At 46.4% G+C, this 22591-nt stretch overlaps 1 protein-coding gene across 1 annotated transcript in view; it reads right to left on the bottom strand.

Moving 5' to 3' along the window:
- ASTN2 (astrotactin 2) overlaps positions 1-22291 on the bottom strand; it is a 736372-nt gene extending 714081 nt beyond the window's left edge. Inside the window, exon 1 of the mRNA XM_044265036.1 lies at positions 22106-22291. Within this exon, the coding sequence (XP_044120971.1) occupies positions 22106-22291 (186 nt within the window). The remainder of the gene's footprint in view (positions 1-22105) is intronic.
- Positions 22292-22591: the final 300 nt, after the last annotated feature.

Genomic DNA, 22591 nt, shown 5'->3' with positions numbered 1-22591 from the left:
TAGCACCTACCCTGACCTGAGTCTACCACCTAGAAAGGAGGTTGGCTTTAGTGTGCACATCTTCTCTTTTTCCTTTCCCGTCTCCTTTTCTATTTCCCCCTTTATATTTTTCTTTTTGTTTTGCTTTAAGATCCCTTTTGTCCACTGCAGTAATACATCGTGGTCGACAGGATCACTGATGAATGGTGACATAAGTGGGGAAAACCTTAAGAAGAAACGGGATATTTGCAGAGTCCCAATGTCTCTCTACCAAATATTTATTAGTGACGGTGGAGGTTTCAACAAACATTCACACATTCTTTGGCACACTTCCCTCCAGGACACAGATCTTAATCCCCTGCCCCCTGTGCCTGCTGGACTTAGTCCCTTGCTTCTAACAGGGTATGGAAAGAGAACAACTTTAGAGTGGAGAAACTTGGCAGACAACACCTTAACATGATCTCTCCTAGGTCTTATTGATAGTACGTATCTCCTGATGTGATGTTGAAAGGCCACTTACATTTGTGGTGTTTTTCCTCTGAATTTATAATCTCAATCTGATTATGACAGAGCATCAGATGAACCCAAATTGAGGGATATCCCACAAAATATCTGACCACTACTCTTTAAAAATATCAAGGTGAAAAGGAAAAAAAAGCCTGAGGAAGAAACTTAAGGAGACGGGACCACTAAAGGCGGTATGGTACCCGGGATTGGATTCTGGAACAGAAAAGGAGTATCAGTGAAAAAATTCAGGACAAAGGAATAAAATGTTTAGCTAACAGTGTTGTATCAATGTTAATGCCGCAGTTTTGAAAAATGTCTCGTGGTTAAGAAAGATGATGACAGGAGGGGAAGCTCGTTAAAGGCTGTATGGGAATTCTCCGTATTTTCTTTTCTTTTTTTTTTTAAAGATTTTATTTATTTATTTGACAGACAGAGATCACAAGTAGGCAGAGAGGCAGGCAGAGAGAGAGGAGGAAGCAGGCTCCCTGCTGAGCAGAGAGCCCGATGTGGGGCTCGATCCCAGGACCCCGAGATCATGACCTGAGCCCAAGGCAGAGGCTTTAACCCACTGAGTGAACTAGGTACCCCTCTCTGTACTTTCTTAACGATTCTTTCATAAACCTAAAATTGTGTCAAAATAAAAAGTTAAAAAGCACACAAACAAAAAAACAACAACAAAAAACAAACAAAAAAACAATGCTTCTCTCCATGATGGTATAGAAAGCCTTGGGATAGGAGAGCAGACAGCTGGATCCTGGCTTCAGCTTGCTCACGGACTCTGGCCTTGCAGAATTCCCCTCCCAGAATACAGTCCCTCCGTCTGTTCCCTGATGCAGGGTAGAAGGGGTTAAATGGTTTTCAAGCCGTGATCGGTAGTGCAGAACTTTGGTGGTATATAGGGGTGAACAAAACAAACAGATGCTGTGTCCCGCCTTGACTCCTCCAAGCCCCCAGCCAGAGCAGACCCATGTCGGTGTATCAAGCGTCCATGTAACATTTCATCTGATGAAAGGTTTCTGGTGTAAAATGTTGAAAAGTACCAGAATAGATCATTTACAAGCTTCCTTTCTAAACTTACATTCATCCTCCTCCGCCACGTCTTCCTTGACTTAACTAAGAATGACTTCAAGACTCCCATCCCTCTCTGGGAGGTTTCTGTGGGCGGGAGCCAGGTCTGTTTACCTGTGTTGATCCGTCCCCGCCCGGGCTTTGTCGTGGGACAGAGTAGCCAGTACCAGCTGGCACCAGCCAAGTCACATGCTAGGAATGTACCAAACTCTTATAAAGTGAGTGTGAAACACACCCCTGACCCCAGAGGCTTGCTAATATCACCTACTACCAAGAGATCTTGACTAAGACACAGAGTTGTAAGTTATGGACTGATGTCCCCATTCATACCACATTGAAGACCTGAATCAATTTTCCCTTCTTCTAGGAAGCTCCCCTTGGTCCCTCCAGCTGGAAGTGACCTCTTCTTCCTCTGTGTTCCCCCCCATCTCTGGTCTGTGCCTCTGACATGGTGCTACCTTGTCTTCCCTGAACTTTACCCAATGATCCTACCCGAAGACACACTAGCCTGCAGAGCTCACCACAGGGCTCTGCGCATAGGAGATGTTCCAGGAACGCTGAAGGGGTGAATGAATGAGCTCTAAGCCTCCTTGTTTCAAGTTCAAAACAAGACTCTGGCAGGCCGAGGTTTGAATCCAAGCTCTGCCAGTTTCCTAGAGTGTCAACAACTCAGACAAGTTACTTAATGTCCCTGGAGCCACGATCTCGAGTCAGCCTCTGGCTATTAAATGCTATAGTGCAGATCTGCACAACTCCAGGGGTCTAACACAGTACTTGACAGGATGGGTGCGTGTTCAAGAAATATTGGTTGAACAAATAACTAAATGGTAGCCTCTCTGAGCTTCGGTTCCTTTAACTGTAAAATAATACAAATACCTACCTTGCATCACCATAGTGAGATTAAACAGCAGAGCACAGTTGTGCATTCAGCATGACGCCTGGTGCATAGCAATTGCTCCATAAATGTTTGTTTCCCTTCCAGTCTTTCCCCATCAGGCATTTTCTCCAATGAGGGACTCACTTAAGCACTTCTCCCAACCATGTGCTTCATTACAGAGGCCAAATTAAGAATCCAAGGTGCTTACATTTGAGAAAAAGCAAAAGATGCTAGACCATGGGGTGCAGCACGGGGTATAATGTATTCACAGTAGCTCAGCTCAGAAAACATCCAGGCCTCCAGTTGAGACTAACACAGCACTATTAGCATAACAGGTGTCTTTGCTACAAGAATGACACTTTAAAGACAAATCCCCCCAATGCATTCTCCAAACACAGGAGTGCATATTTAATTACACTTAATGCCATCTTTTCCCATCAGCTCTGTGCTTGGAGGGGACACAAGACTCTACCAAGTTGGGAAGACTTTTAGAGAAATGGCTGGGATCCAGAACTGTTTCTTAGTTCCAATGCCCCAAGGAAAAATGTCAACAGTGGTGCTTCGAGGAAGGAGCTGTGGGCTTTCTTTGTTTGCTTGGAAAACACCTAGCTGACAAAGACGAGCATGGAATGGGAAGAGTGGAACACACTGGGACCCATGAGAGCTGAGGTTCACTGGGAGCAAGGTCCTGTGCTGGTCTCCACTACAGATTATTTCCAGTACACTAAGCAAACAAAATGGTGTCCACATAAACCATTCCAATTTTTATAGAAGGAAACTGAGGTTAGGAGGATTTGAGTCTTTTTCCCAAGGTCACACAGTTAGTGACTGAGGGGTTTGGAGTTGACCTGAGACCTATCTACCCCCCAGGCTGACTGCCTTCCTCATTTGCTTTCCCAACAGCTTTCACTTAGTGGACATGTGCTCGGGGATGTGCAGTCTACACATCATCTCACTGAATCCTTCTCCCACTCAGCAGTGTTTTCTCTATTTTACAAAAGAGAAAACCGAGGCTGAAATAAATTAATTAACTTGTCCAAGGTCAAAAGGAGAGGTAATATAAATCTGGGATTTAAATGCAAATGTATCCATTTTTTATCCTCAATGTCACACTAGCTTGCTGCATGAATTTAAAGAAGTGAATTCCTGTCAGTGGACATTGGTTTTCGTCATTTTAAAAATGAGGGTCTTGGGGCGCCTGGGTGGCTCAGTGGGTTAAAGCCTCTGCCTTCAAAATAAAATCTTAAAAAAAAAAAAAATGAGGGTCTTGGGATGTCTGGGTGGCTCAGTCAGTTAAGCCTCTGCCTTCGGCTCAGGTCATGATCCCAGGGTCCTGGGATGGAGCCCCGAGCCCTGCATCAGGCTCTCTGCTCAGCGGGGAGCCTGCTTCCCTTCCTCTCTATCTGCCTGCCTCTCTGCCTAGTTGTGATCTCTGTCTGCCAAGTAAATAAATAAAATCTTAAAAAAAAAAAAAATGAGGGTCTTGGGATGTCTGGGTGGCTCAGTCAGTTAAGCCTCTGCCTTGGGCTCAGGTCATGATCCGAGGGTCGTGGGATCAAGTCCCACATTGGCGGGGGGGGGTGTCCCTGCTCAGTGGGGAGTCTGATTCTCCCTCTGCCGGCTGTACTTGCTCCCTCTCTCTTTTTCTGACAAATAAATACAATCTTAAAAAAAAATAAATAAAGGTCTTATAAGCATAGATCAAACTTCTTTATACCCCTAACATGCCATGATTTTCTGTGCTTCTCTGACTTGAGCTCTTGTCTCTTTGCTACCTCAAGGCATCCCTAACCTCTTAATGATCCTCAAGGGATGCTGAGATAGTTGGTAAAAGGAGTTTTGGCTTTACTGTTGGGTCGCTGGGTGATCACAGACATGATAAACCTCTCTAAGCTTCCACCACGGCTACTAATACTAATAATAGCTCCAGTGTCAATGCCTCAATAACGAAGAATGGTTTTGAAGATAAAGTGCATAAAGTGATTATCTTGAAACTGTCAAAGTACTGTACAAATATTAGTTAGCATTATTATTATTATTATTGCAGTTGTTGTTATTCATAAGGTGCAATGCATTCATTGAGGGTAACTTCTGTGTCAACACAGAGCTGGCTCGTGAAAGCGTAACTGGCCCTCACTGGCCCCCACATGAGAATCCCTGTGGTCTACAAGATCCACTCTTGGCAAATCCTCACTCGAATTTTAACAGACATTTTCAAATGGTTACTCGGAACATTTTAATGGGAAGATGAGGAGGTTTTGCTATAGCAAAGAAGTTAGAGACACAGACCGTGGCCTCTTGCAACCCAGGGTTCAAGCCTGAACTCCATCACGTCTAACCAAAGAGCCTGCAGTTATGAATAGATTAGATAAGATGCTGTGCCTGGCACCTTAAAAACTCAGAAGACGATGCTGTCATTAATACCGAAATGTTACCCATGCCCCAAATGCAGCAACCAAAAGGATGGGCCGTGCACATGGACTTGCAGAAGCGGGATGGGCAGGGGGGCTTGGGTGTTCCTTTTCAAAGCCCGTCCCCCCACGACCTGCTCGATTACATACCCTTTCATACAGCGGTAAAGGGTGAAAAACACATTTGTTTAAAATCCATCTGCTTTTTATAACTTCCAGAGACCAAAATCTGCACGGGCAGCAGTTCTCCGCTGCTCCTAATTAATTCCTAAACAAAGACCGCTCCGGCAGCCGCACACTTTATGAAGCCGGCTGACCTCCTGATGCAGAAATGATGACACAGATGGTGTTACTGTTTCACAGGCTCATTTTTCACTTTGTACCACTTGGTCAGGCCAGCCGTGTCTTTACCTTCTGAGGAGCAGGGGGTGGTCCCCAGGGTGGCTCTGAGACCCCAGCAGTCACCTCCCTTGGCTGCTGGCCTTTTCCCAACAGCAGCGGGGGGCGGAACAGACCAGAAAACCACCAGCTTGGACTTGGACGGGTCAAAGAGATTCCCCAGTTGACGAACCTCTCATCCACAGGGTGTTTCTGAGGACACCAGCAATAATCGTCACAGTCACCACGAACTGAGCATCTACTATGTGCCAGGTGCAATCCCCAGGATTCTCCTCTCTTATCTCGTTTCATTCAATGCGATCTTTGAAGATATGAGTGACAGTCCTCAGTTTATAGCCCAATAAACAGGAGGAGATACAAAGAGAAGGTTTGTACCCTACGGCTCCCATTCAGAGAACACTTCCCCATTACCTCGCTGAGGTTTCACTCATCGCTGTGAGGCCCTGACCGGTTAGACAACTTGTTCCCGGTCACAAAGGCAGAAGGGAGAGAAAGAAAAGCCTAGTGAGCTGTGGGTCTCTCCCCTAAGTTAGCTCTTCCTCCAATCTTGCTGGTGCTAGTCACTGTGCTCATGCTGAGGGCATGGGCACCAGACTTAGCATCCAGGTCCTGTGTAACCTTGGGTAACCTCAGTTTTCTCATCTGACAAAGGGGCACATATTCACACATCTCACCTGTAAATAATCCACTGGCAGGCAGAACTTTGTAAAGTTTAACAAAGTAGCATGTGACAGTGACATATATTTTCTTGCAATAATTAAGCAGAAGCTGCTACCATCAGCTGTCTCCCTGCAATCTGTGAGTCTACACCCAGCATTTGACGTTGTGAGAAGTTCATGCTTGGAATGCAGGACACGATCACCCAGCTGTCTATCTCCCAATCCGTTCACCTAAGAGTTTGCTGAGCTGCTATTAGGTGCCAGGAACTCCCTCCTGCTTCTAAAAAAAAAAAAACAAAACAAAACAAAACAAAAAAAAAAAAAAACCCTCTCCTCTCCTTTCTTCCTTTTCCATTCTGTCCCCTTTCTGCTTTGTGATTACCTCCCCCACTCTTTCTGCTTTTCTCCTTTGTTCCAGGAACAATTGCAGAGGCAAAGGAAAACATTATTGCAGCTTCCCTTATTCCCCCAGCCACTGGGAATTAGGGTAGCAAGAACCACAACACTCGGCAGTCTGAGCTTAGGCTGCCTAACGGAATTCCACAGACTGAACAGCTTCCCAAACTGAAACATGTTTTTTCCCCATGCTAAAGGCCGTAAGTCCATGATCAAGGTGCTGACAATGTTGGTTCCTGGCTTGCAGATAGCTATCTCTTCACAGGGTCCTCACATGGCCTGTTTCATGATGTCCAGGCATCACTGGTGTCCCTTCCTCATCTTAGAAGGAAACCAGTCCTATTGCATTAGGGCCTTATTCTTACGAACTTACTTAACCCTAATTACTTTCTTTAGAGGTCCATCTTCAAAAACAGTCATATGAGGGGGTTAGGATTTCGGTAGATGAAAACTGGGTCTGGGGGAGAGACACAGTTCAGTCTGTAAGATCTGCCACTCTGAATATAAAAATGAGGGCAGCCCAAGTGTCCAGACCAAATTTCACCCTGAACTTTAAAGGACCTGTCTACAAAACTTTAAGCAAATGCCCACCCCTGGCCCCACCTAGACGTTCTGGCAGAGATCCAGGAGCTCTTTTTTCTGGCACCAACCAACTGCGTGACTGTAAGCAAGGCCCTTCTCTGAGGCTCAGCTATAAAATGACGTTAAAAAGAAAGAAAAGAAAAGAAAACACAAAACCTACTTAATATATTGTCAGGAGATTTTAATGAAATGTTAAATGGGAACATGTTCTATTAATGTTCGTGGGTCAATAGTGTTTGAGCATTGAGGATACCTACAATCTGTTGAGAAATTTCTAGCTATCAGGGACCAAGCCTGCACTTAACACGCATGCTTCCATTCGTGGCAATGACTTTGGAAGAGGAGGTACCATTGTTACACCCATTTGGCCTCAAGGCTCAGAGAAGGCAAGTAGCTCGCCCAAGATGACACAGTTAGCAAAAGGCTGACAGAACCAGGCGCAACTGATTCTCCATTCCCCCCAGTCCTGCTGCTGTCATTATTATAAAGGTACAGACCTACCCTGCAGGGGAGCTTCCTTTACCTGAGATCATCTGCAATGAGGGGGTAGGGAAGCTGCCCTGTATCTCCCCCTAGAAGGCCTTCAGGAGCTCTGCGAACCATCGAAACAAAGCCCCTGGCACAGACACCAACATCTATTTCATTCCTTAGTAAGGAAGGCCAAGACAGGGCAGGCCTCTCGATGCTTCATTAGGGGAACATCAGGACACGTAAGGACTATAATGAAAGGAGAACTGAAGAGGGTGTCTATGGGGAAAGCCCAGAGCTACTCTTGCTTAAGCCCCTGCAGAGCTCTAGAGAAGGAAGGGAGGCCACAGACAGGGCTGGACAAGGACAGGAACAGACGAGCTGAAGATTCCGCATAAGAGCCGAAGCCTCCTGGCCAGTGGGGCAAATGCAGGGACTAGTTCCCCTTTTGGCCTCTCCCTACCTGTATGACCCCAGGCAAGACGATCTAACTTGACAGGTCTCAATGTTTCAATCTATAAAATGGAGATAATAATGCCCGCCTGGCAGGGTTTTTTGGAAGAATGCAATCATTTTCTTGGTTGCAGACCTGGGCAGGTCGAGGGTATGACTTTCTCCCTGCTGGTCTCAGTGAATTTCCACAAATATTAACTTCAGGGCTTTCCAGGATGCAGACTGCCCAGAAGCCCCACCAAGAATTTCAATCCAGCATACCTGGGGCAGAGCCCAGGAAATTGCCTTATAATGAACTCTCCAGGTAATTCTTACGTGGGAAGGGGATCTTGCTCCCCACCTAGGGAAATACCAGCAGTAAACAGTAGGGCTTAATATTAAGCAATTAAAAAAATCCTAGTGTATGAGGGTACTGCAAGAGATTTAGAGTCAAGATATTTGGTTTCCAATCTCATGCTGTTCGTGATGCAGGAAATGCTTATCATTGACGGACTTCAGTTTTTTCCCAGGTGACATGGACAATTGTTTTAAGAAGTAAAATGATGTGCATCAAAGCTCCTAGCAGGTTACCTGGAAAATAAGTATTCGATATTATTATTTTTTTTGAATTTTAAAGAATTTATTTATTTGAGAGAAAGAGCATGAGCACTGGGGAAAGTAAGAAGCAGGCTCCCCACTCAGCAGGGAAGCCAATGCGGGGCTCCATCCCAGGACCCTGGGATCATGACCTGAGCTGAAGGCAGACACTCAACCGACGGAACTCCCAGGCACCCCTTATTCTTATGACAGACTCATTTTCACCTGGTCCTTGAAAGGAACTTGTAATACCCCACAACCGTGGAAACCCATGGGTAGAAACAGGAGCACAAAAGATTTTTTCCACCTTAATTCCAACCTCACAATTTGTTTAACCAAGCAATTTACAGGGGGCAACAATAATTGGTGGTTTTAAATGCTTCGATACCACCAGGCGCTGCAATCCCGATAAATCATCCCCGACATATGCCTAGCTCCTCCAAGTGACAGATGACAAACAAAAGCAGGACAAGGTCCTCCATCACAGGCGGAATCATTGAGTTAATGGAAGAATTATTGCTTCTGAAATCCACTCCAGTCCTATTGAGGGGAACGTTCCAATTTATCAAAGCCAAATGAACATTAATTGCAGCAGTCTGGTAAGTTTTCCAGCCGTTATGACCTTCATTGAATTTTAATCCAAAACAGATAAGATTTCCTTCCACACAAGAGGAAACAACACAATTAGCTCAAAATGACAGCTAGATTAGGAAGCAGGCACAGGCAAACCACATACACACGTTCGTACTCACATGCACCCCCCACCCCAGTGAAAACACGGATTCCGCTTGGCTTAAAAACCCAGCACAAAGGAGGTAAGCAGAGAAATGATGAATAAATACAATCACACATCTGCAAAAACCACCCCTCTCCCCCGCCCTGCCCCACAACTCCCTTCATTCAACAGAGGAATTTCGAGGCAGAAGCCAAGATGGAAAAGGTAGCAGACAGTAATGGAGACAGAATTTCTGTTAACTGCTGTAATTAATGTTATGTCTCATTGGGGAGAGATTAGGAAAAAACAGAAAGGGAAGGAAGAAAAAACAAGTATTATTTTGCTATTAAAGACGCCCTTGAGCTGGGGACCATTAGCAGCAGAAGTTTGAATTGGGTAATTGTTTGACTGTACGGGTGGATGTGCAGACAGGGCGATTAGAACGAGGCACTGAAACAGAGCTGCGCGGAACCTGTGTGTTTACGCTGCCGCAGCACGTAGCCAGAGTCCTTCTGTGGAGCACAGATCACAGCTGGGGGACGTCTAGCAAGTGCGGCGCGGCAGGGACCCCCCACCCACTGAGACACACAAGGACACGTGTGCGCGCTGTGCCCCAGTCTAGCCCCCAAAGCCAGCTCCGGCACGGACCTGTCACGAGACACCCAGTCCCTCAGAGACCTCTGGGCTTAGTTTCCTGTATTTTCACTCTAAAATGACGGCATCGGACTAGATGTGTTTTAAAGAGGCAGAGAGGTTTTTGTGGATTTATTTTATTTTACTTTATTATTTTGAGAATTACATTGGAAGTGTTGGTTGTCCTCACTTCCAAGCATTCACAATGAGGAAGAACCAGTCATCATTATCCACAGTCCAGAGTCAGGCCTCTCCTACCAACACGTGGCGTGGTAACTCAATGGTTATGACGATGGACCCCTGAAAGGTCCTTTCCCCTCTTTGCCCTAGTAGAAGAAATGTCTTAGAGAGATCACCTGGACTCAGAAACAATTTTTTCTTATAGATTTTATTTATTTATTTGACAGACAGAGATCCCACGTAGGCAGAGAGGCAGGCAGAGAGAGGAGGAAGCAGGTTCCCTGCTGAGCAGAGAGCCTGATGTGGGGCTCGATCCCAGAACCCTGGGATCATGACCTGAGCTGAAGGCAGAGGCTTTAACCCACTGAGCTACCCAGGCGCCCCTCAGAAACATTTTTTTAAAGTAAACTCTGCACCCCACGGGGGACCCAAACTCATGAGCCAGAGATCAAGTGTTGCATGCTCTACTGACTGAGCCAACCAGGCGCTTCTAGAATGCGAAACTGAGGTGGGATCCTGGGCTCAGGTACTGGCTGTGTGATCTTAAAATAGGGATGTCTGAACTTCCTCATTTACCCTTGGTTTTATCATTTGTCCAACAAGAACAATAACAGTAGCCGTATCAATGAAGTCGATGACACAACATTTGTAGAGTTGACATGTAACCTCGTCTTAATTCCATGAAGTAGAAACTATGAGTCTCACCATTTTTAATGGGGGAACCTGAGGCACAGAACGGTAATTTAACCACCGCCACACTGCTAGTTAAGCAGTAAGGCCAGGATTCTGACTCTGCCAGTCCTGCTGTAGACTCTATACTCTGTGTCTTTAAACCTCTTATTCTGAATATAGACTCACAAGAAGTCGCAAAGCTGGTCCAGAGAATTCCTTTATCCTCTTCATCATTTGGGTTCCTCCAAAGTTAAAATCACACATAAGAGAATAATCAAAACCAAGGAACTGGGGCACCTGGGTGGCCAGTCATTAAGTGTCTGCCTTCTGCTCGGGGCATGAACCCAGAGTCCTGAAATCAAGCCCTGCATTGGGCTCCCTGCTCAGTGTAGAACCTGCTTCTCCCTGTCCCACTGCCCCTGTTTGTTTTCCCTCTCTCACTGTCAATTAAATAAATAAATAAAATCTTTTAAAAGGGGGGAAAAAAAACCCAGCCAATTAACAACAGCATAATATCATTAACTAAACCACAGACCTTCCTTGGATTTTACTAGGTTTTTCATTAATGTTCCTTCCCATTTTGGTCCAGGAACCCTTGTGGCCCTGAGTTTCCATGTCTCCCCAGTCCTCTCGTATCTGTGGCAATTTCTCAGCCTTTCCTACCTTTCATGACCTTCCTTGACACTTTTGAAGAGTCCTGGCCAGTTACTTTGTAGAAGGTCACTCACTTTGGGGTGTGTCTGACGTATTCTCATGATGACAATGAGGGTATGCATTTTGGGCAAGTGTAACATAGAAATGACATTGTACCCTTCTCAGTGCTTCCTATCAGGGCATTAATGATGTCCATCTGTCTTATTCCTGGTGATATTAACCTTGAACACTTGGTTAAAGTAAGGTACCAGGCTGAACTGGTAGACCCAAAAAGGTCCACATCCTTGTCCCCAGAACCTGTAAACACTACCTTATTGGGGGAGGGGGGAGCTATTTGTAGATGTAATTACGTTAAGGATCTTGCCAAAGGAGGTCATCCTAAATTATCCAGGAGGGTCCTAAATCCAGTGACACATGTCCTTATGAGAGACACACAGACAAGAGGACATGGAGGAGAAGGTGATACAGAGATGAAGGTGAAGTTATGTAGCCACAAGCCACAAATTGCCTGGTGCCATCATAAACTATAGAAGAGGCAAAGAGTAGATTAACCCCTAGAGCCTGGAGAGAACACAGCCCTAATGACCCCTTGACTTTGGACTTTTCATCTCCAAAACTGTGAAAGAATACATTTCCATTGTGTTAAACCCCTTCATTTGTGGTAACTTGTTACATCAGCCCTGGGAAGTTGATACTCGTACCCACTACACGCTCTAAGGTAAAGCTACCATTTTCCTTCTATAATTAATAAATATCCAAGGGAACTTTGAGATTCTGCAAGTATCCTGCTTCTTCTTGAAGTTTCACACATTAATTTTAGTATACATCAGTGAATCTTGTCAGTAGTAATTATTACAGTGGTGACTGCCTAATGGTGATTTTCTACTTTCCCTCTTTCCTTCTACATTTATTAATTGGGATACGACCGTAAGAAAGAGCTATCTCTTCTACCCCATTCATTTATTTGGTCTATTATTTCTATCAGTATTTCAGAGTCAATATTCTCAATAACTCCTGCCCAACTTAGCTCAAAGGCTGTTTGTGAAGACGAAGCATGAGGGTGAATTAGGGGAAAATAATTTAAAGGGCCAAAGGAAAAGAAAGGGATCTTCTCTGAGTGCTCTTCTAAATGTCCGTGTGTCTTTTATCATTTGTTTGTCTCCTCAGCCATACGAATGAGGTACCCACAGCCTCACTGCAAAATCAGGAGAAAGTAAGAATCAGAGAAGTTCAGAAATGTGGCTAAGGACAAACAGCAACATGGAAAAGACCAGGTGAGCCCACATCTGTCTGTCCAAACCGATGTTATTTCCACCAAACCAAGGTGTCTTCTGAGGATCAGAAGAGTGGAAAAGGGGGAGTTAACTGAAGGGGGAGCTGGAAGCTCTACTGTGTCCAAAGCCAAGTTCACCAGACATGTGGGCTGACTCAGGGCATGGGAGAAAGGAAATAAACAACGTGAACACTGAGTTGCACATGCACGCACACCCCCTGCACTCATTCTGCATTGTTAGAAGACTGCACAAAAGCCCCAGGTGTGAAGGAAAATGAAACATGCAACAAGAAGCTGGAGGGTAGATGACATCCAGATGGCCAACAGACACATGAAAAAGTGCTCCACATCACTCAGAATCAGGGAAATACAAATCAAAACCACAATGAGATAGGACCTCACACCAGTCAGAATGGCTAAAATTAACAAGTAAGGAAATGACAGATGCTGGTGAGGATGCGGAGAAAGGGAAACCCTCCTACGTTGTTGGTGGGAATGCAAGCTGGTGCAACCACTCTGGAAAACAACATGGAGAAGTGCGATTGCTGGGTCGTAGGGTAGCTCTATTTTCAATTTTTTCAGGAACATGAAAAAATTGAAAATAGAGCTACCCTATGACCCAGCAATCGCACTACTGGGCATTTATCCTAAAGATACAAATGCAGTGATCTGAAGGGGCACATGCACCCAAATGTTTATAGCAGCAATGTCCACAATAGCCAAACTATGGAAAGAACCTAGATGTCCATCAACAGATGACTGGATAAAGAAGATGTCATATGTATATATATATATATATATATATATATATATATATATATATATACAATGGAATACCATGCAGCCATCAAAAGTAATGAAATCTTGCCATTTGTGATGACGTGGATGGAACTAGAGAGTATTATGCTGAGCAAAATAAGTCGATCAAAGAAAGACAACTATCATATGATCTCCCTGATATAAGGAAATGGAGATGCAATGTGGGGGGTTTGGTGGGTAGGAAAAGAATAAATGAAACAAGATGGGATCGGGAGGAAGACAAACCATAAGAGACTCTTAACCTCACAAAACAAACTGAGGGTTACAAGGTGTAGGGGGGTAGAGAGAGGGTGGTGGGGTTATGGACATTGGGAAAGGTATATGCTATGGTGAGTGCTGTGAATGTGTAAACGTGGCGATTCACAGACCTGTACCCCTGGGGCTAATAATACATTATATGTTAATTTTTAAAAAAAGAAGAAGAAGCTGGAGGGTAGGAGCGCGTGGTGGCTCAGTTGGTTAAGTCTCTGCCTTCGGCTCAGGTCAAGATCTCAGGGTTCTGGGATGGAGTCCCACACTGGGCTCCCTGCTCAGCGGGGAGTCTGCTTCTCTCTCTTCCTCTGCCCTCCCTCCCCCACACTCTTGTGCACTCTCTTGCTTTCTCACTCTCGCTTTCAAATAAAATAAATAAAATCTTTAAAAAAAAAAAAAAAGCTGGAGTGTAAAGGTGGAAGTAGCCACCACCGAGGAAACAGACCACTCAGCTCTGTCAGCCTGCTTACTACCCACCCCCCACTAGGCATCTCTGCGGTCTCTGGAGTACCCTTTCCCCCATCCCTGCAGTCTCTGGGGTGACCCTCCCCCATCCCTGCAGTCTCTGGAGTAGCCCTCCCCCTTCCCCCCCCTGCAGTCTCTGGAGTAGCCCTCCCCCATCCCTGCAGTCTCTGGAGTAGCCCCCCCCCCTTCTCTTTTCAAGGTCTTAGCACCTCAGCTCCTTCCACCTTCCCCTCTGCTGCCTCCTCTCAGATCCACCCTGCTGGCACCCACCTCCCTGCCTCTGCTGGGTCCTTCCCTGTGTGCCCCTGACTTCCTCCTCAGCCCCCTCCTCTCCCAGACCCCTCCACCACTTTTTCTTGGGCTCGGGCTCTGTCTGCCCCTCCCACTCTGCTTCTGGGGTCTCTTTCCCTGCTTACTTGGCTGTGTGGTTCCTCCCTCCCTTTCGTTCTGTTTCCTCCTTCCCTGACTCTGCTTCTATTGCTAAATCATTTCCCTTCTATTCCTGCCAGTTTCCCTGTATTTTTCTACATCTACATCTCTCTCATTGTCCTTGGCTGCCTTTCTCTCGGTTTGTTTCACTCTGTCTCTGGTGGTTTCCACACACCTAGCATAGAAGAGGTGCTCAGTAAATACTAACAAATGTCTATTTTTCCTGTCTCTGTCTCTCTCTGTCTCCCTCTGTCTCACACAATGCAGGTTGTTTTGTTTTGTTTTGTTTTTTACTTATATGCAATTTTCCTTTCTTAATTCCTATCCTGCATTCCATTTTGGCCAGAGGGTCCAAGCCACTGCCTCTGGGCCCCATTTCTAGGTTTCCTCTTATCACCTCCAGGATTTCTGTCTGGCCTTGATTGTTGGCCCAGATGAATGGGCTGATCAGGAAGCAGAACATCCCTTTTCTGGCCTCATTTCCTCCACCTGTAAAATGAAGGTGGGGTATAGTCTGCTGCCATTTGCGACTGCCCACATGCCCATTCTCTGTAAAGGACTGCGTTCCCCTGTTCCGGCGTTGGGCTTCATCACATGGTGTGTTTTGGCCCTGGCCACAGAATGTGAGAGAATGCCCCTCTCAGCACTAGCTTAATCCTAGATTCCTGCCAGTTCTTTTGCTCATTCCCCCTGCCATGGAAACCAAAGGTCTCAGACTGGGGCTCCCCTTCAGCCAAAGTTCTGGAAGGAGAAGACGTGCGGAGCTGAGTCACAGCGTCGGCAGATGCCAACACAGAAGGTGCGTGAGCGATAAAGTGGTGTTTGGTCGGTCACCAGGATTCAGAGTGATGGCTTTGTGGAATGATCACGTGAAGGCTGACTCGTCCAGAAGAGCTGGGTTCAGCCAGGTCTCGGGTGTTTTCAACCCCAACGTTCCAACCATAGTTTCTAGGGCTATTGCTTTTGGGGAAACCTAGCCAGATCTTTCATGTGCATTGTCTCAGCTCAATGTGATCGTTTTAATTTTATTTCCAGTTTTGCAGATGACCGAACAAGAGGGAAAGATCTCCAAATTTCTACAGCCGCTAGGAGATAGAACCTCGGCTTGAAACTCGGACTCCTGACACCACATTGTGTGGTCTCCCCTCCACGATGCCGCATCCCTAAACGTCGTGGGAGGCAAGCCACACTTCCTAGTTGGCTCATTCTTCCTGTGTTCCCCTAAGTCTGGCTAGAGCCCCTGCAGGCTTTTACTGAATCCTTGTTGTTGAGGCAAGTCAAGGCCAAGCTATGAGCTCGTGTGATTCAAATTCTTAAAAATTCATAAATGTATTTGTGATTTAAAATTCTTCTTTCTGAAAAAAAAAAATAAATGGGATTCATGCGGTATGGCCCACTTACATAAAAATGTACTTGTGTTGGCAAACTTCATTATGTCTTGCAACTGATACAAGCTTGATGATCTCGATTTACAGATGGAGATCTTAAGGCTAAGGAGAGACGTGATCCACCTACGGTCATGCCGCCTGTGAGTGGCAGGCCCGGGACACCAGAGTCCCAGGCTATAGCTTCTTGCGATCCACGTGTCACAAGTTTTTTCCATCACTAGATTTCTGTCACCTTCCCTCCTAAAACAATCTCCCCGAGGGGATGTTCCCCCATGACTCTGGGTCCTATTCAAAAGGCTTTTGGGACCTGCAGTCTGTAACAGCTTAACTTCCCCTGCCCTGACTGTCCTGGGCATTCTTCAATGACATTGCTTATAAGTAATACAGCGATAGCACTTATTAGTGAAACTGCCCCCTCCCCCGAAATAGATGTTGCACTCCTAATGCCCAGATCCTCAGAATGCGATGTTCTATGGAGACTGGGGCTTTACAGAGATAATCAAGTTACAATGAGGCCATCACGCTACACCGCAATCCAATGAAACTGGCATCCTAATAAAAAGTGGAAAATGTAGACGCAGACAGAGAAGCATGCACAGGGAGAAGGCCACATGAAAATCAGAGCTATGCTGTCATATGCCAAGATATTACCAGAAGCTGGGGGATGGGGTCTGGAACACTTTCCCCTAGGGCCTTCACAAGAAGCATGGCCCTGCCCACATCCTGATCTCAGACATCTAGCCTCCAGAAGTGTGAAAAAATACACTGAAGTCACTTGGTTTGTGTCCTTTGTTACGGCAGCCCTAGGAAACTAACACACTTCCAGGGAGCAGAATCCTAACATCTCCCTGTCAGGCTCTAACATATCTGTTTTCCATGCAGCATCTTCCAACAGCCCCCCTTAGGCAGGTGCTTCTAACCTCACCCCATTCCAGATACGGAAATGGAAGCACAGGGAGCCAAGAGGCCCTCATTACATGGCTAGTCAGTCAGTTATGGGGCCAGGATGTGACCCTGGGGACCCGGAGCGATGGTCCTTACACACTAGTTACATCCTCTGTGCCTGCGTTTTCTCCAAAGTAGAACAGGAGTAACCAGGGTATCTGTTGAACTGGGATTATTTAAAGAATTGCATGAGTTAAATACATGCAGATAGTAGAACACGAAGCATTATAGCAGCTCTTGTTACCATTACGATGCCTCACTGTCCTATTTTCTCATCATTTTTCCAGCTATTGTTTCTCTGAACGTGTGATTCCCAAAAGTAAACACACTGTTTCAGGTCTCCTCCAGAACCTCTAAAATGAGTCGTTCAGAAAACTCGTCTTTCATGAACAGAAAACTCGTCTTTCATTAACACAACTTAAAATGTGGAGCCACTTTTAGCAATCAGAGCCCAGAGAGTTGACTCGTTCTGAGCTTGTGGTTGACTTTTTAAAAGCTCTTTTTTCCCCCCTTTTTTTCTTGCAGATAGGATTGTCATTGTTAGGTTTCGTAGGCAAGTAAACCATTGCATGATTGAGTGATTAAATCAATGAACTAAGGAAGGCACGGTATGCTGTGAATGAATACTGGAATGGTTGGGGAAATGATCTAAAGTCATTTTTCACAGAAAGCTTTAAAAAGAATTATCCCCATATCACACAAATCCTTTAAACAAAGCCTCTGATTGAGAATGGTAATAATAATTTCTTAGATTTATGTGGCATTTTATAATCCTCAAAGTATTTTTCTATATATTATTATGGCATAGAGTCATAGATCCTGTAAGTTTGAAAGAACCACAATATGCATCTAACTTAACAGTTATTCCATTCAAAATCCTGATGAATAGGGCCTCTAGCCTTTGCTTGCATACCCCCAGAGACAAGGAACTCACCACCCTCCATGACTCAGTCAATCCAGTACCAGATAGCTCAAACGCATGGAAAGGTCTGTCCTGGCCATGGACAGGGATGCTGGTCCCTTGTCACTGCCCCTTCACTGGGACCACCAGTATAAATCTACAGCATTTGAGATGGTCCTTTGGAAAGAAATACGTTCTCAAAGATCTTCTTTCCCTCCATATCAAGCCCAACATTTCCTTTCATCCCCTTTCTCAACATTTATCACTAATGATCTGTCACCAGTGTTGTCATTACAGCCATCATTTTGAAAACAGCTACCACTTTTTGAGCACTTACAGAATACCAGGAACTGAATTATTCCTGAGAGCAAAGACTCTTAACCTGGATAGACTAGAGTCGTAACCCCAGCTTCAGAACCGACTGGTGGAATGAACTTGAGCAAGCTGTGAAACCTTATTGACGAGGTTCCTCATGTGTAAATGAGGGAAATGAGAGTATTGATCTTACAGAGTATTTGAACAATTAAATGGAACGATGCATGTGCCACACCTAGACCGGGCCTGGCATACAGAAAGTCCTTGATGATGGTGGCCATTATTGTTATTGTGCAGGACATGGGCACATATAAACTCATTCATTACCTGGAAAAACTCTCAGAATTAGAGAATATTATCACAGTTTTACAGAAGATGATTTTGATTTGACCAAGGTCATAAAGCAACCAGCAGAGATACTGTTCAACCTTGGAGCTGACTTCCAAATCATAACCACCCCCCCAGCCTTGACCTACCCATGGATTCCACATAAGGAGAAAGTCTACAAGCATTTGCTCATAAGATCTTATAACTTAAGCCATCAGCTGATGCAGAGAGAAGAGGAATGGTGGTCTATATTTGCACTGTTAAGAGTGGAAGATCTGGGGGTGCCTGGGTGGCTCAGTGGGTTAAGCCGCTGCCTTCGGCTCAGGTCGTGATCTCAGGGTCCTGGGATCGAGTCCCGCATCGGGCTCTCTGCTCAGTGGGGAGCCTGCTTCCTCCTCTCTCTCTGCCTGCCTCTCTGCCTACTTGTGATCTCTCTCTGTCAAATAAATAAATAAAATCTTTAAAAAAAAAAAAAGAGTGGAAGATCTGTTATCAGCCTATATAGAGTGAAATACTGGGTTTACCATTTAATCTTGGGGTGAACAAGTCACACCAATAGCTACTGATTTTATTAATATCTCAGGCTCAAGTAGTAACAAACCCAAACGGCATGCTGGGTCCACTCCAGTAGGCATGGATTGTAGCACGTTCCAATGACTAGCCGAAGCTCGCTGCCCTGCATGGGTGAGCAGAAGGTTTGCCCTGAGAAAAGGAAATGCAGAATACTGACCTTGGCATTTCTTTGACATTTGACTGGACAAGTTGGGTCTTCTCACAAACGATTTCAAACCTTCACCAAAGATGAAAACAGTGTAAAAATCTGAGAGACCAGGAGCCACCTTGTCCTAAGTAACCTGGACATGAGTTTCAAATCTTGAGAAAAGCCTGGTCCCAGAACTGCCTTCTTGTTAGCCCGTGGCTTTAGGAACAGAAGTGAAATCAACACACTGTGTCTCAGGTTTCTTATTTGTGAAATGGGGAAAGAGATCACAGCCGCCGTGAACGCCTCTCTGAACGGCTGCTTAGGGGTGAAGGCAGCAAACCCTCTTTTTGTTCCTGCTGAATTGTCTGTGGCCAGATCAGCAAGGACAGAGTCTATCGAAGCCACCGAGAGGCATGCCCTCTAAGCCAAGCCATACGGATGGGTTGGAGACCCTAGACACCTTAGAGTCCATATCTGGACCCCAGTTTATCTACTTATGAAATGAAAGGGTATAATAAACACATTGTAAAGCTTTCAAGCAAAGGGCCCATGAGAATAAGAGCTAAGGGTCTTACACGCCAAGCTCCTCTGATATAAGTACGTGGTGTTCCTACATGGTGTTAATTGGTGGTACCCTCATTTACAGATGACAAAAACAAGGCACAGAGGCATTTAAACCTTTGTCCCACACCCCCCAGAGTGGTAAGTGGCACCGTGTGACTTTACACCCAGGTGCCCAGGCTCTGGAATCCGTGCTTATGCACCTCCATGTCACCCTACTTCTGCAGAGGGGGCAGGTGTGTCCCACCTCAGAGAAGCCAGGCTGCCAGCGTGAACACCTTGGGGTTCAGAGTTTCCTGGTCAGGACTCTGTCTCTTGGGGGTAAGGTGAGGACAAGTGAGATCCAGATCTTGGGGCCCTGAAGGCGGACAAGAACTGTTAGGGACCACAAGGTGGTAGCCTTGGGCCACTCTAGTGCGTGGGCAGAGAGGGCCAGGAGCCAACCACTACCCGGCCTCCTCTGCCAGCCGCATCTTCAGTTAGAGAGAATTTCAGATGCATGTGCGTCTTAGTGACTTCCTCCTTCTAAGAGGAACTCACAGAGCAGAATAAAAAGGTAAAGAACACCTCCAGTCCTTGGGGAGAGAGTGTGATTTAGTGGAACTAACACTGAACCCGGAAGCAGAGAAAACCCATTCAGGGTTCATTTATAATTGAGATGATACCATCTAGGTTACTGGGTTATGGGAAGGATGTATGTAAGTCAGCATGGTGCCAAACACAGAGAATGCTTAACCAGCATTAGTCAAAACACAGTCTCACTCTCAAACATTGAAAACGGGAAGGCACGCCCCACCAGGCCCTCTTAGCATCCGGTGGGGTCCCACACCCCATGAGGACTCTAGCGAGGGCCCTGAGACAGCAGTGCTCACCTCCTGCTCCCCGAAGTCAGCCTGCAGGCATGCACTGGGCTTGGCATGTGGCTGTATCATTTGCGAAATATATATATGGGAAAAGTCTATCACACTCATTCCATGAATAACACAAAGGCCTTGATTTGTTCCTCCACGTGACGAGCATGCGTTAGGTCCAAAATTAACACTGCTGTCTGGCTGGGCTATGTGTGTGTTTTTCCAAAAAGAGAAAACTTCCAAGCTCTTACTCAGCCCTCATCAGAGTGTCGAATGCAGTGTTAGAGGAATCGGAAGAACCGAGACCAAAAGCAAAACTCGGCCCCACTGGAGACTTTCAATAAATACCGTTGGCTGTTGAGATGGAAAGAAAGGGGTGGGCGGTCGCCCTCCTGTGCTGAGTGGCCTTCTGCCAATTGTTTCACCTCTCTGTGCCATACCTCTGTCACACGCAGATTGAGAATAACGTTTCCTACCCTCATGCATCTGGCAGAGAGAGCTGTGCTCAAAGAGAAAATAATGTCTTGAGGAGTGAAAAGCACTGGGGGGATGTCACTCATGGCTATTATCAGATCTCGTCTTCAGCCAATTAGACTCTGTACATTCTGCATAATGAATTTGTTTTTTCCTATCTACCATGCAGAGACATCAACTCGTTTTTTAAAGAAACCATTAATATGAGCCTACACGCATTTTAGACCACCATTCAAGTGACTTTAAGCCCTAGCAGCCTTCTCTGAAGGGATAGCAGACTCCAAGAGCTCCAGGTCATGTCTTCTGCAGAGACAGAAGGCCGCTGCCCCCCTCTCTGGGCCCATAACTCCATCTCTCACGTGAAGGTGACATGCCTGACTCAATGCTTTCTTGGAGAAAATGCAATGAGACCATGTCCACAAAGGGGCCCAGCACAGTGCCTGATACATGGTTAGATAGATGGTCCATGAATTCTTGCACTGAGAGAGAGTGAAGAAGACATAGTTCAGGGTTTGTAGCTAGACACGCTTGGGGGTTCCAGTACCCAAGAGAAGCTCCATCTCTTACTAGCCATGTGACCTTGGGTAAGTGTCTTGGCCCCTCTGACTCAGTATTCACGACTGTAACCTGAGGGCAGTGTGAAGGGCTTCCACGTGTGATGGCGCTATGCCCAGCCCTGCCCCAAGGGCCACGATGCACGGTCTACACTGCAGAGGGGGTCTCGTGAGGGTCAAAGTACCCGGCACATGAAGGGCACTCGGGAAAGGGCAGCCTTGCTCCAACTTTGTTCTGATTTTGTTTGTTCGGACCTTCTTGGAAAGGCGTTGAATTCTGAAGCACTGAACCTCAGCCCCTGCGGAACAGGCCAAGCACGTGACAGATGTTAAACAGCTATTCCCAGAGAGGTCAGCCAAAAGGCCAAGGAACGGGAGACCCTTTCCTCTCTTCTCCGAAGCACGATTAGTTTGTCACAGCTGACAGATGATGGATGGGTACGTCGGTCCAAGGGACACCGCAGACTCCACCTGACCTTCTCCTGAGCATTCTAACCTCTCACGCTCAGCCAGTTCTTTCCTCCCTCTGCTAGCAAGCCCCCGCCTCCCTCTGTCACCCCCTCACCTCTCCGTCATCACCCCCCACCGCCGGCACCTCGCGGTATCCCCGCTCACTCACCATCACAGAGATGTGGAGAATGTGCATCTGCTCCTCCACGATCTCCGAGGGCTCCTGCAGCGTGGGCGCGGTGGCCCGGGCCAGCTGGCCGGCGCTGCTCATGGAGACGTGGAAATACAGGGTACCGTTCTCCAGCCACTGCTGCCGCCAGTGCACCAGCGAGATGTCCGCCGCCGTGCCAGACATCTCTGCAAGACAAGACCAAAGGTGCTGGGTGAGCGGCAAGCCCCGCCTCGGGAGTCCAGGCCTGGAAGGAGCCCCGCGTGGTCAGGAGCTCAAAAGTCACCTACTCTGCACCTGGACACCTTTCCCTACATCCGATCTGAGAGCCGGAGACCCGCACTTCCCCTCAAAGATGGGTCACCTGCGACTGAGAATCTCCCCAAGCAACAGAGTGGCAGAGGCGGAATCTGAACCCAGGTCTGTCGGGGGCCCTTGGGGAAAGCACTGATCATGGTAAGGACATTCGTGCCTCTAAATCCAATG

Source organism: Neovison vison, chromosome 9 (assembly GCF_020171115.1).
Source record: "Neovison vison isolate M4711 chromosome 9, ASM_NN_V1, whole genome shotgun sequence".
NCBI classification, from domain to species: domain Eukaryota; kingdom Metazoa; phylum Chordata; class Mammalia; order Carnivora; family Mustelidae; genus Neogale; species Neogale vison.
Note: the sequence above shows the minus strand (reverse complement) of the source record. Positions and strands in the feature narration are given on the sequence as shown.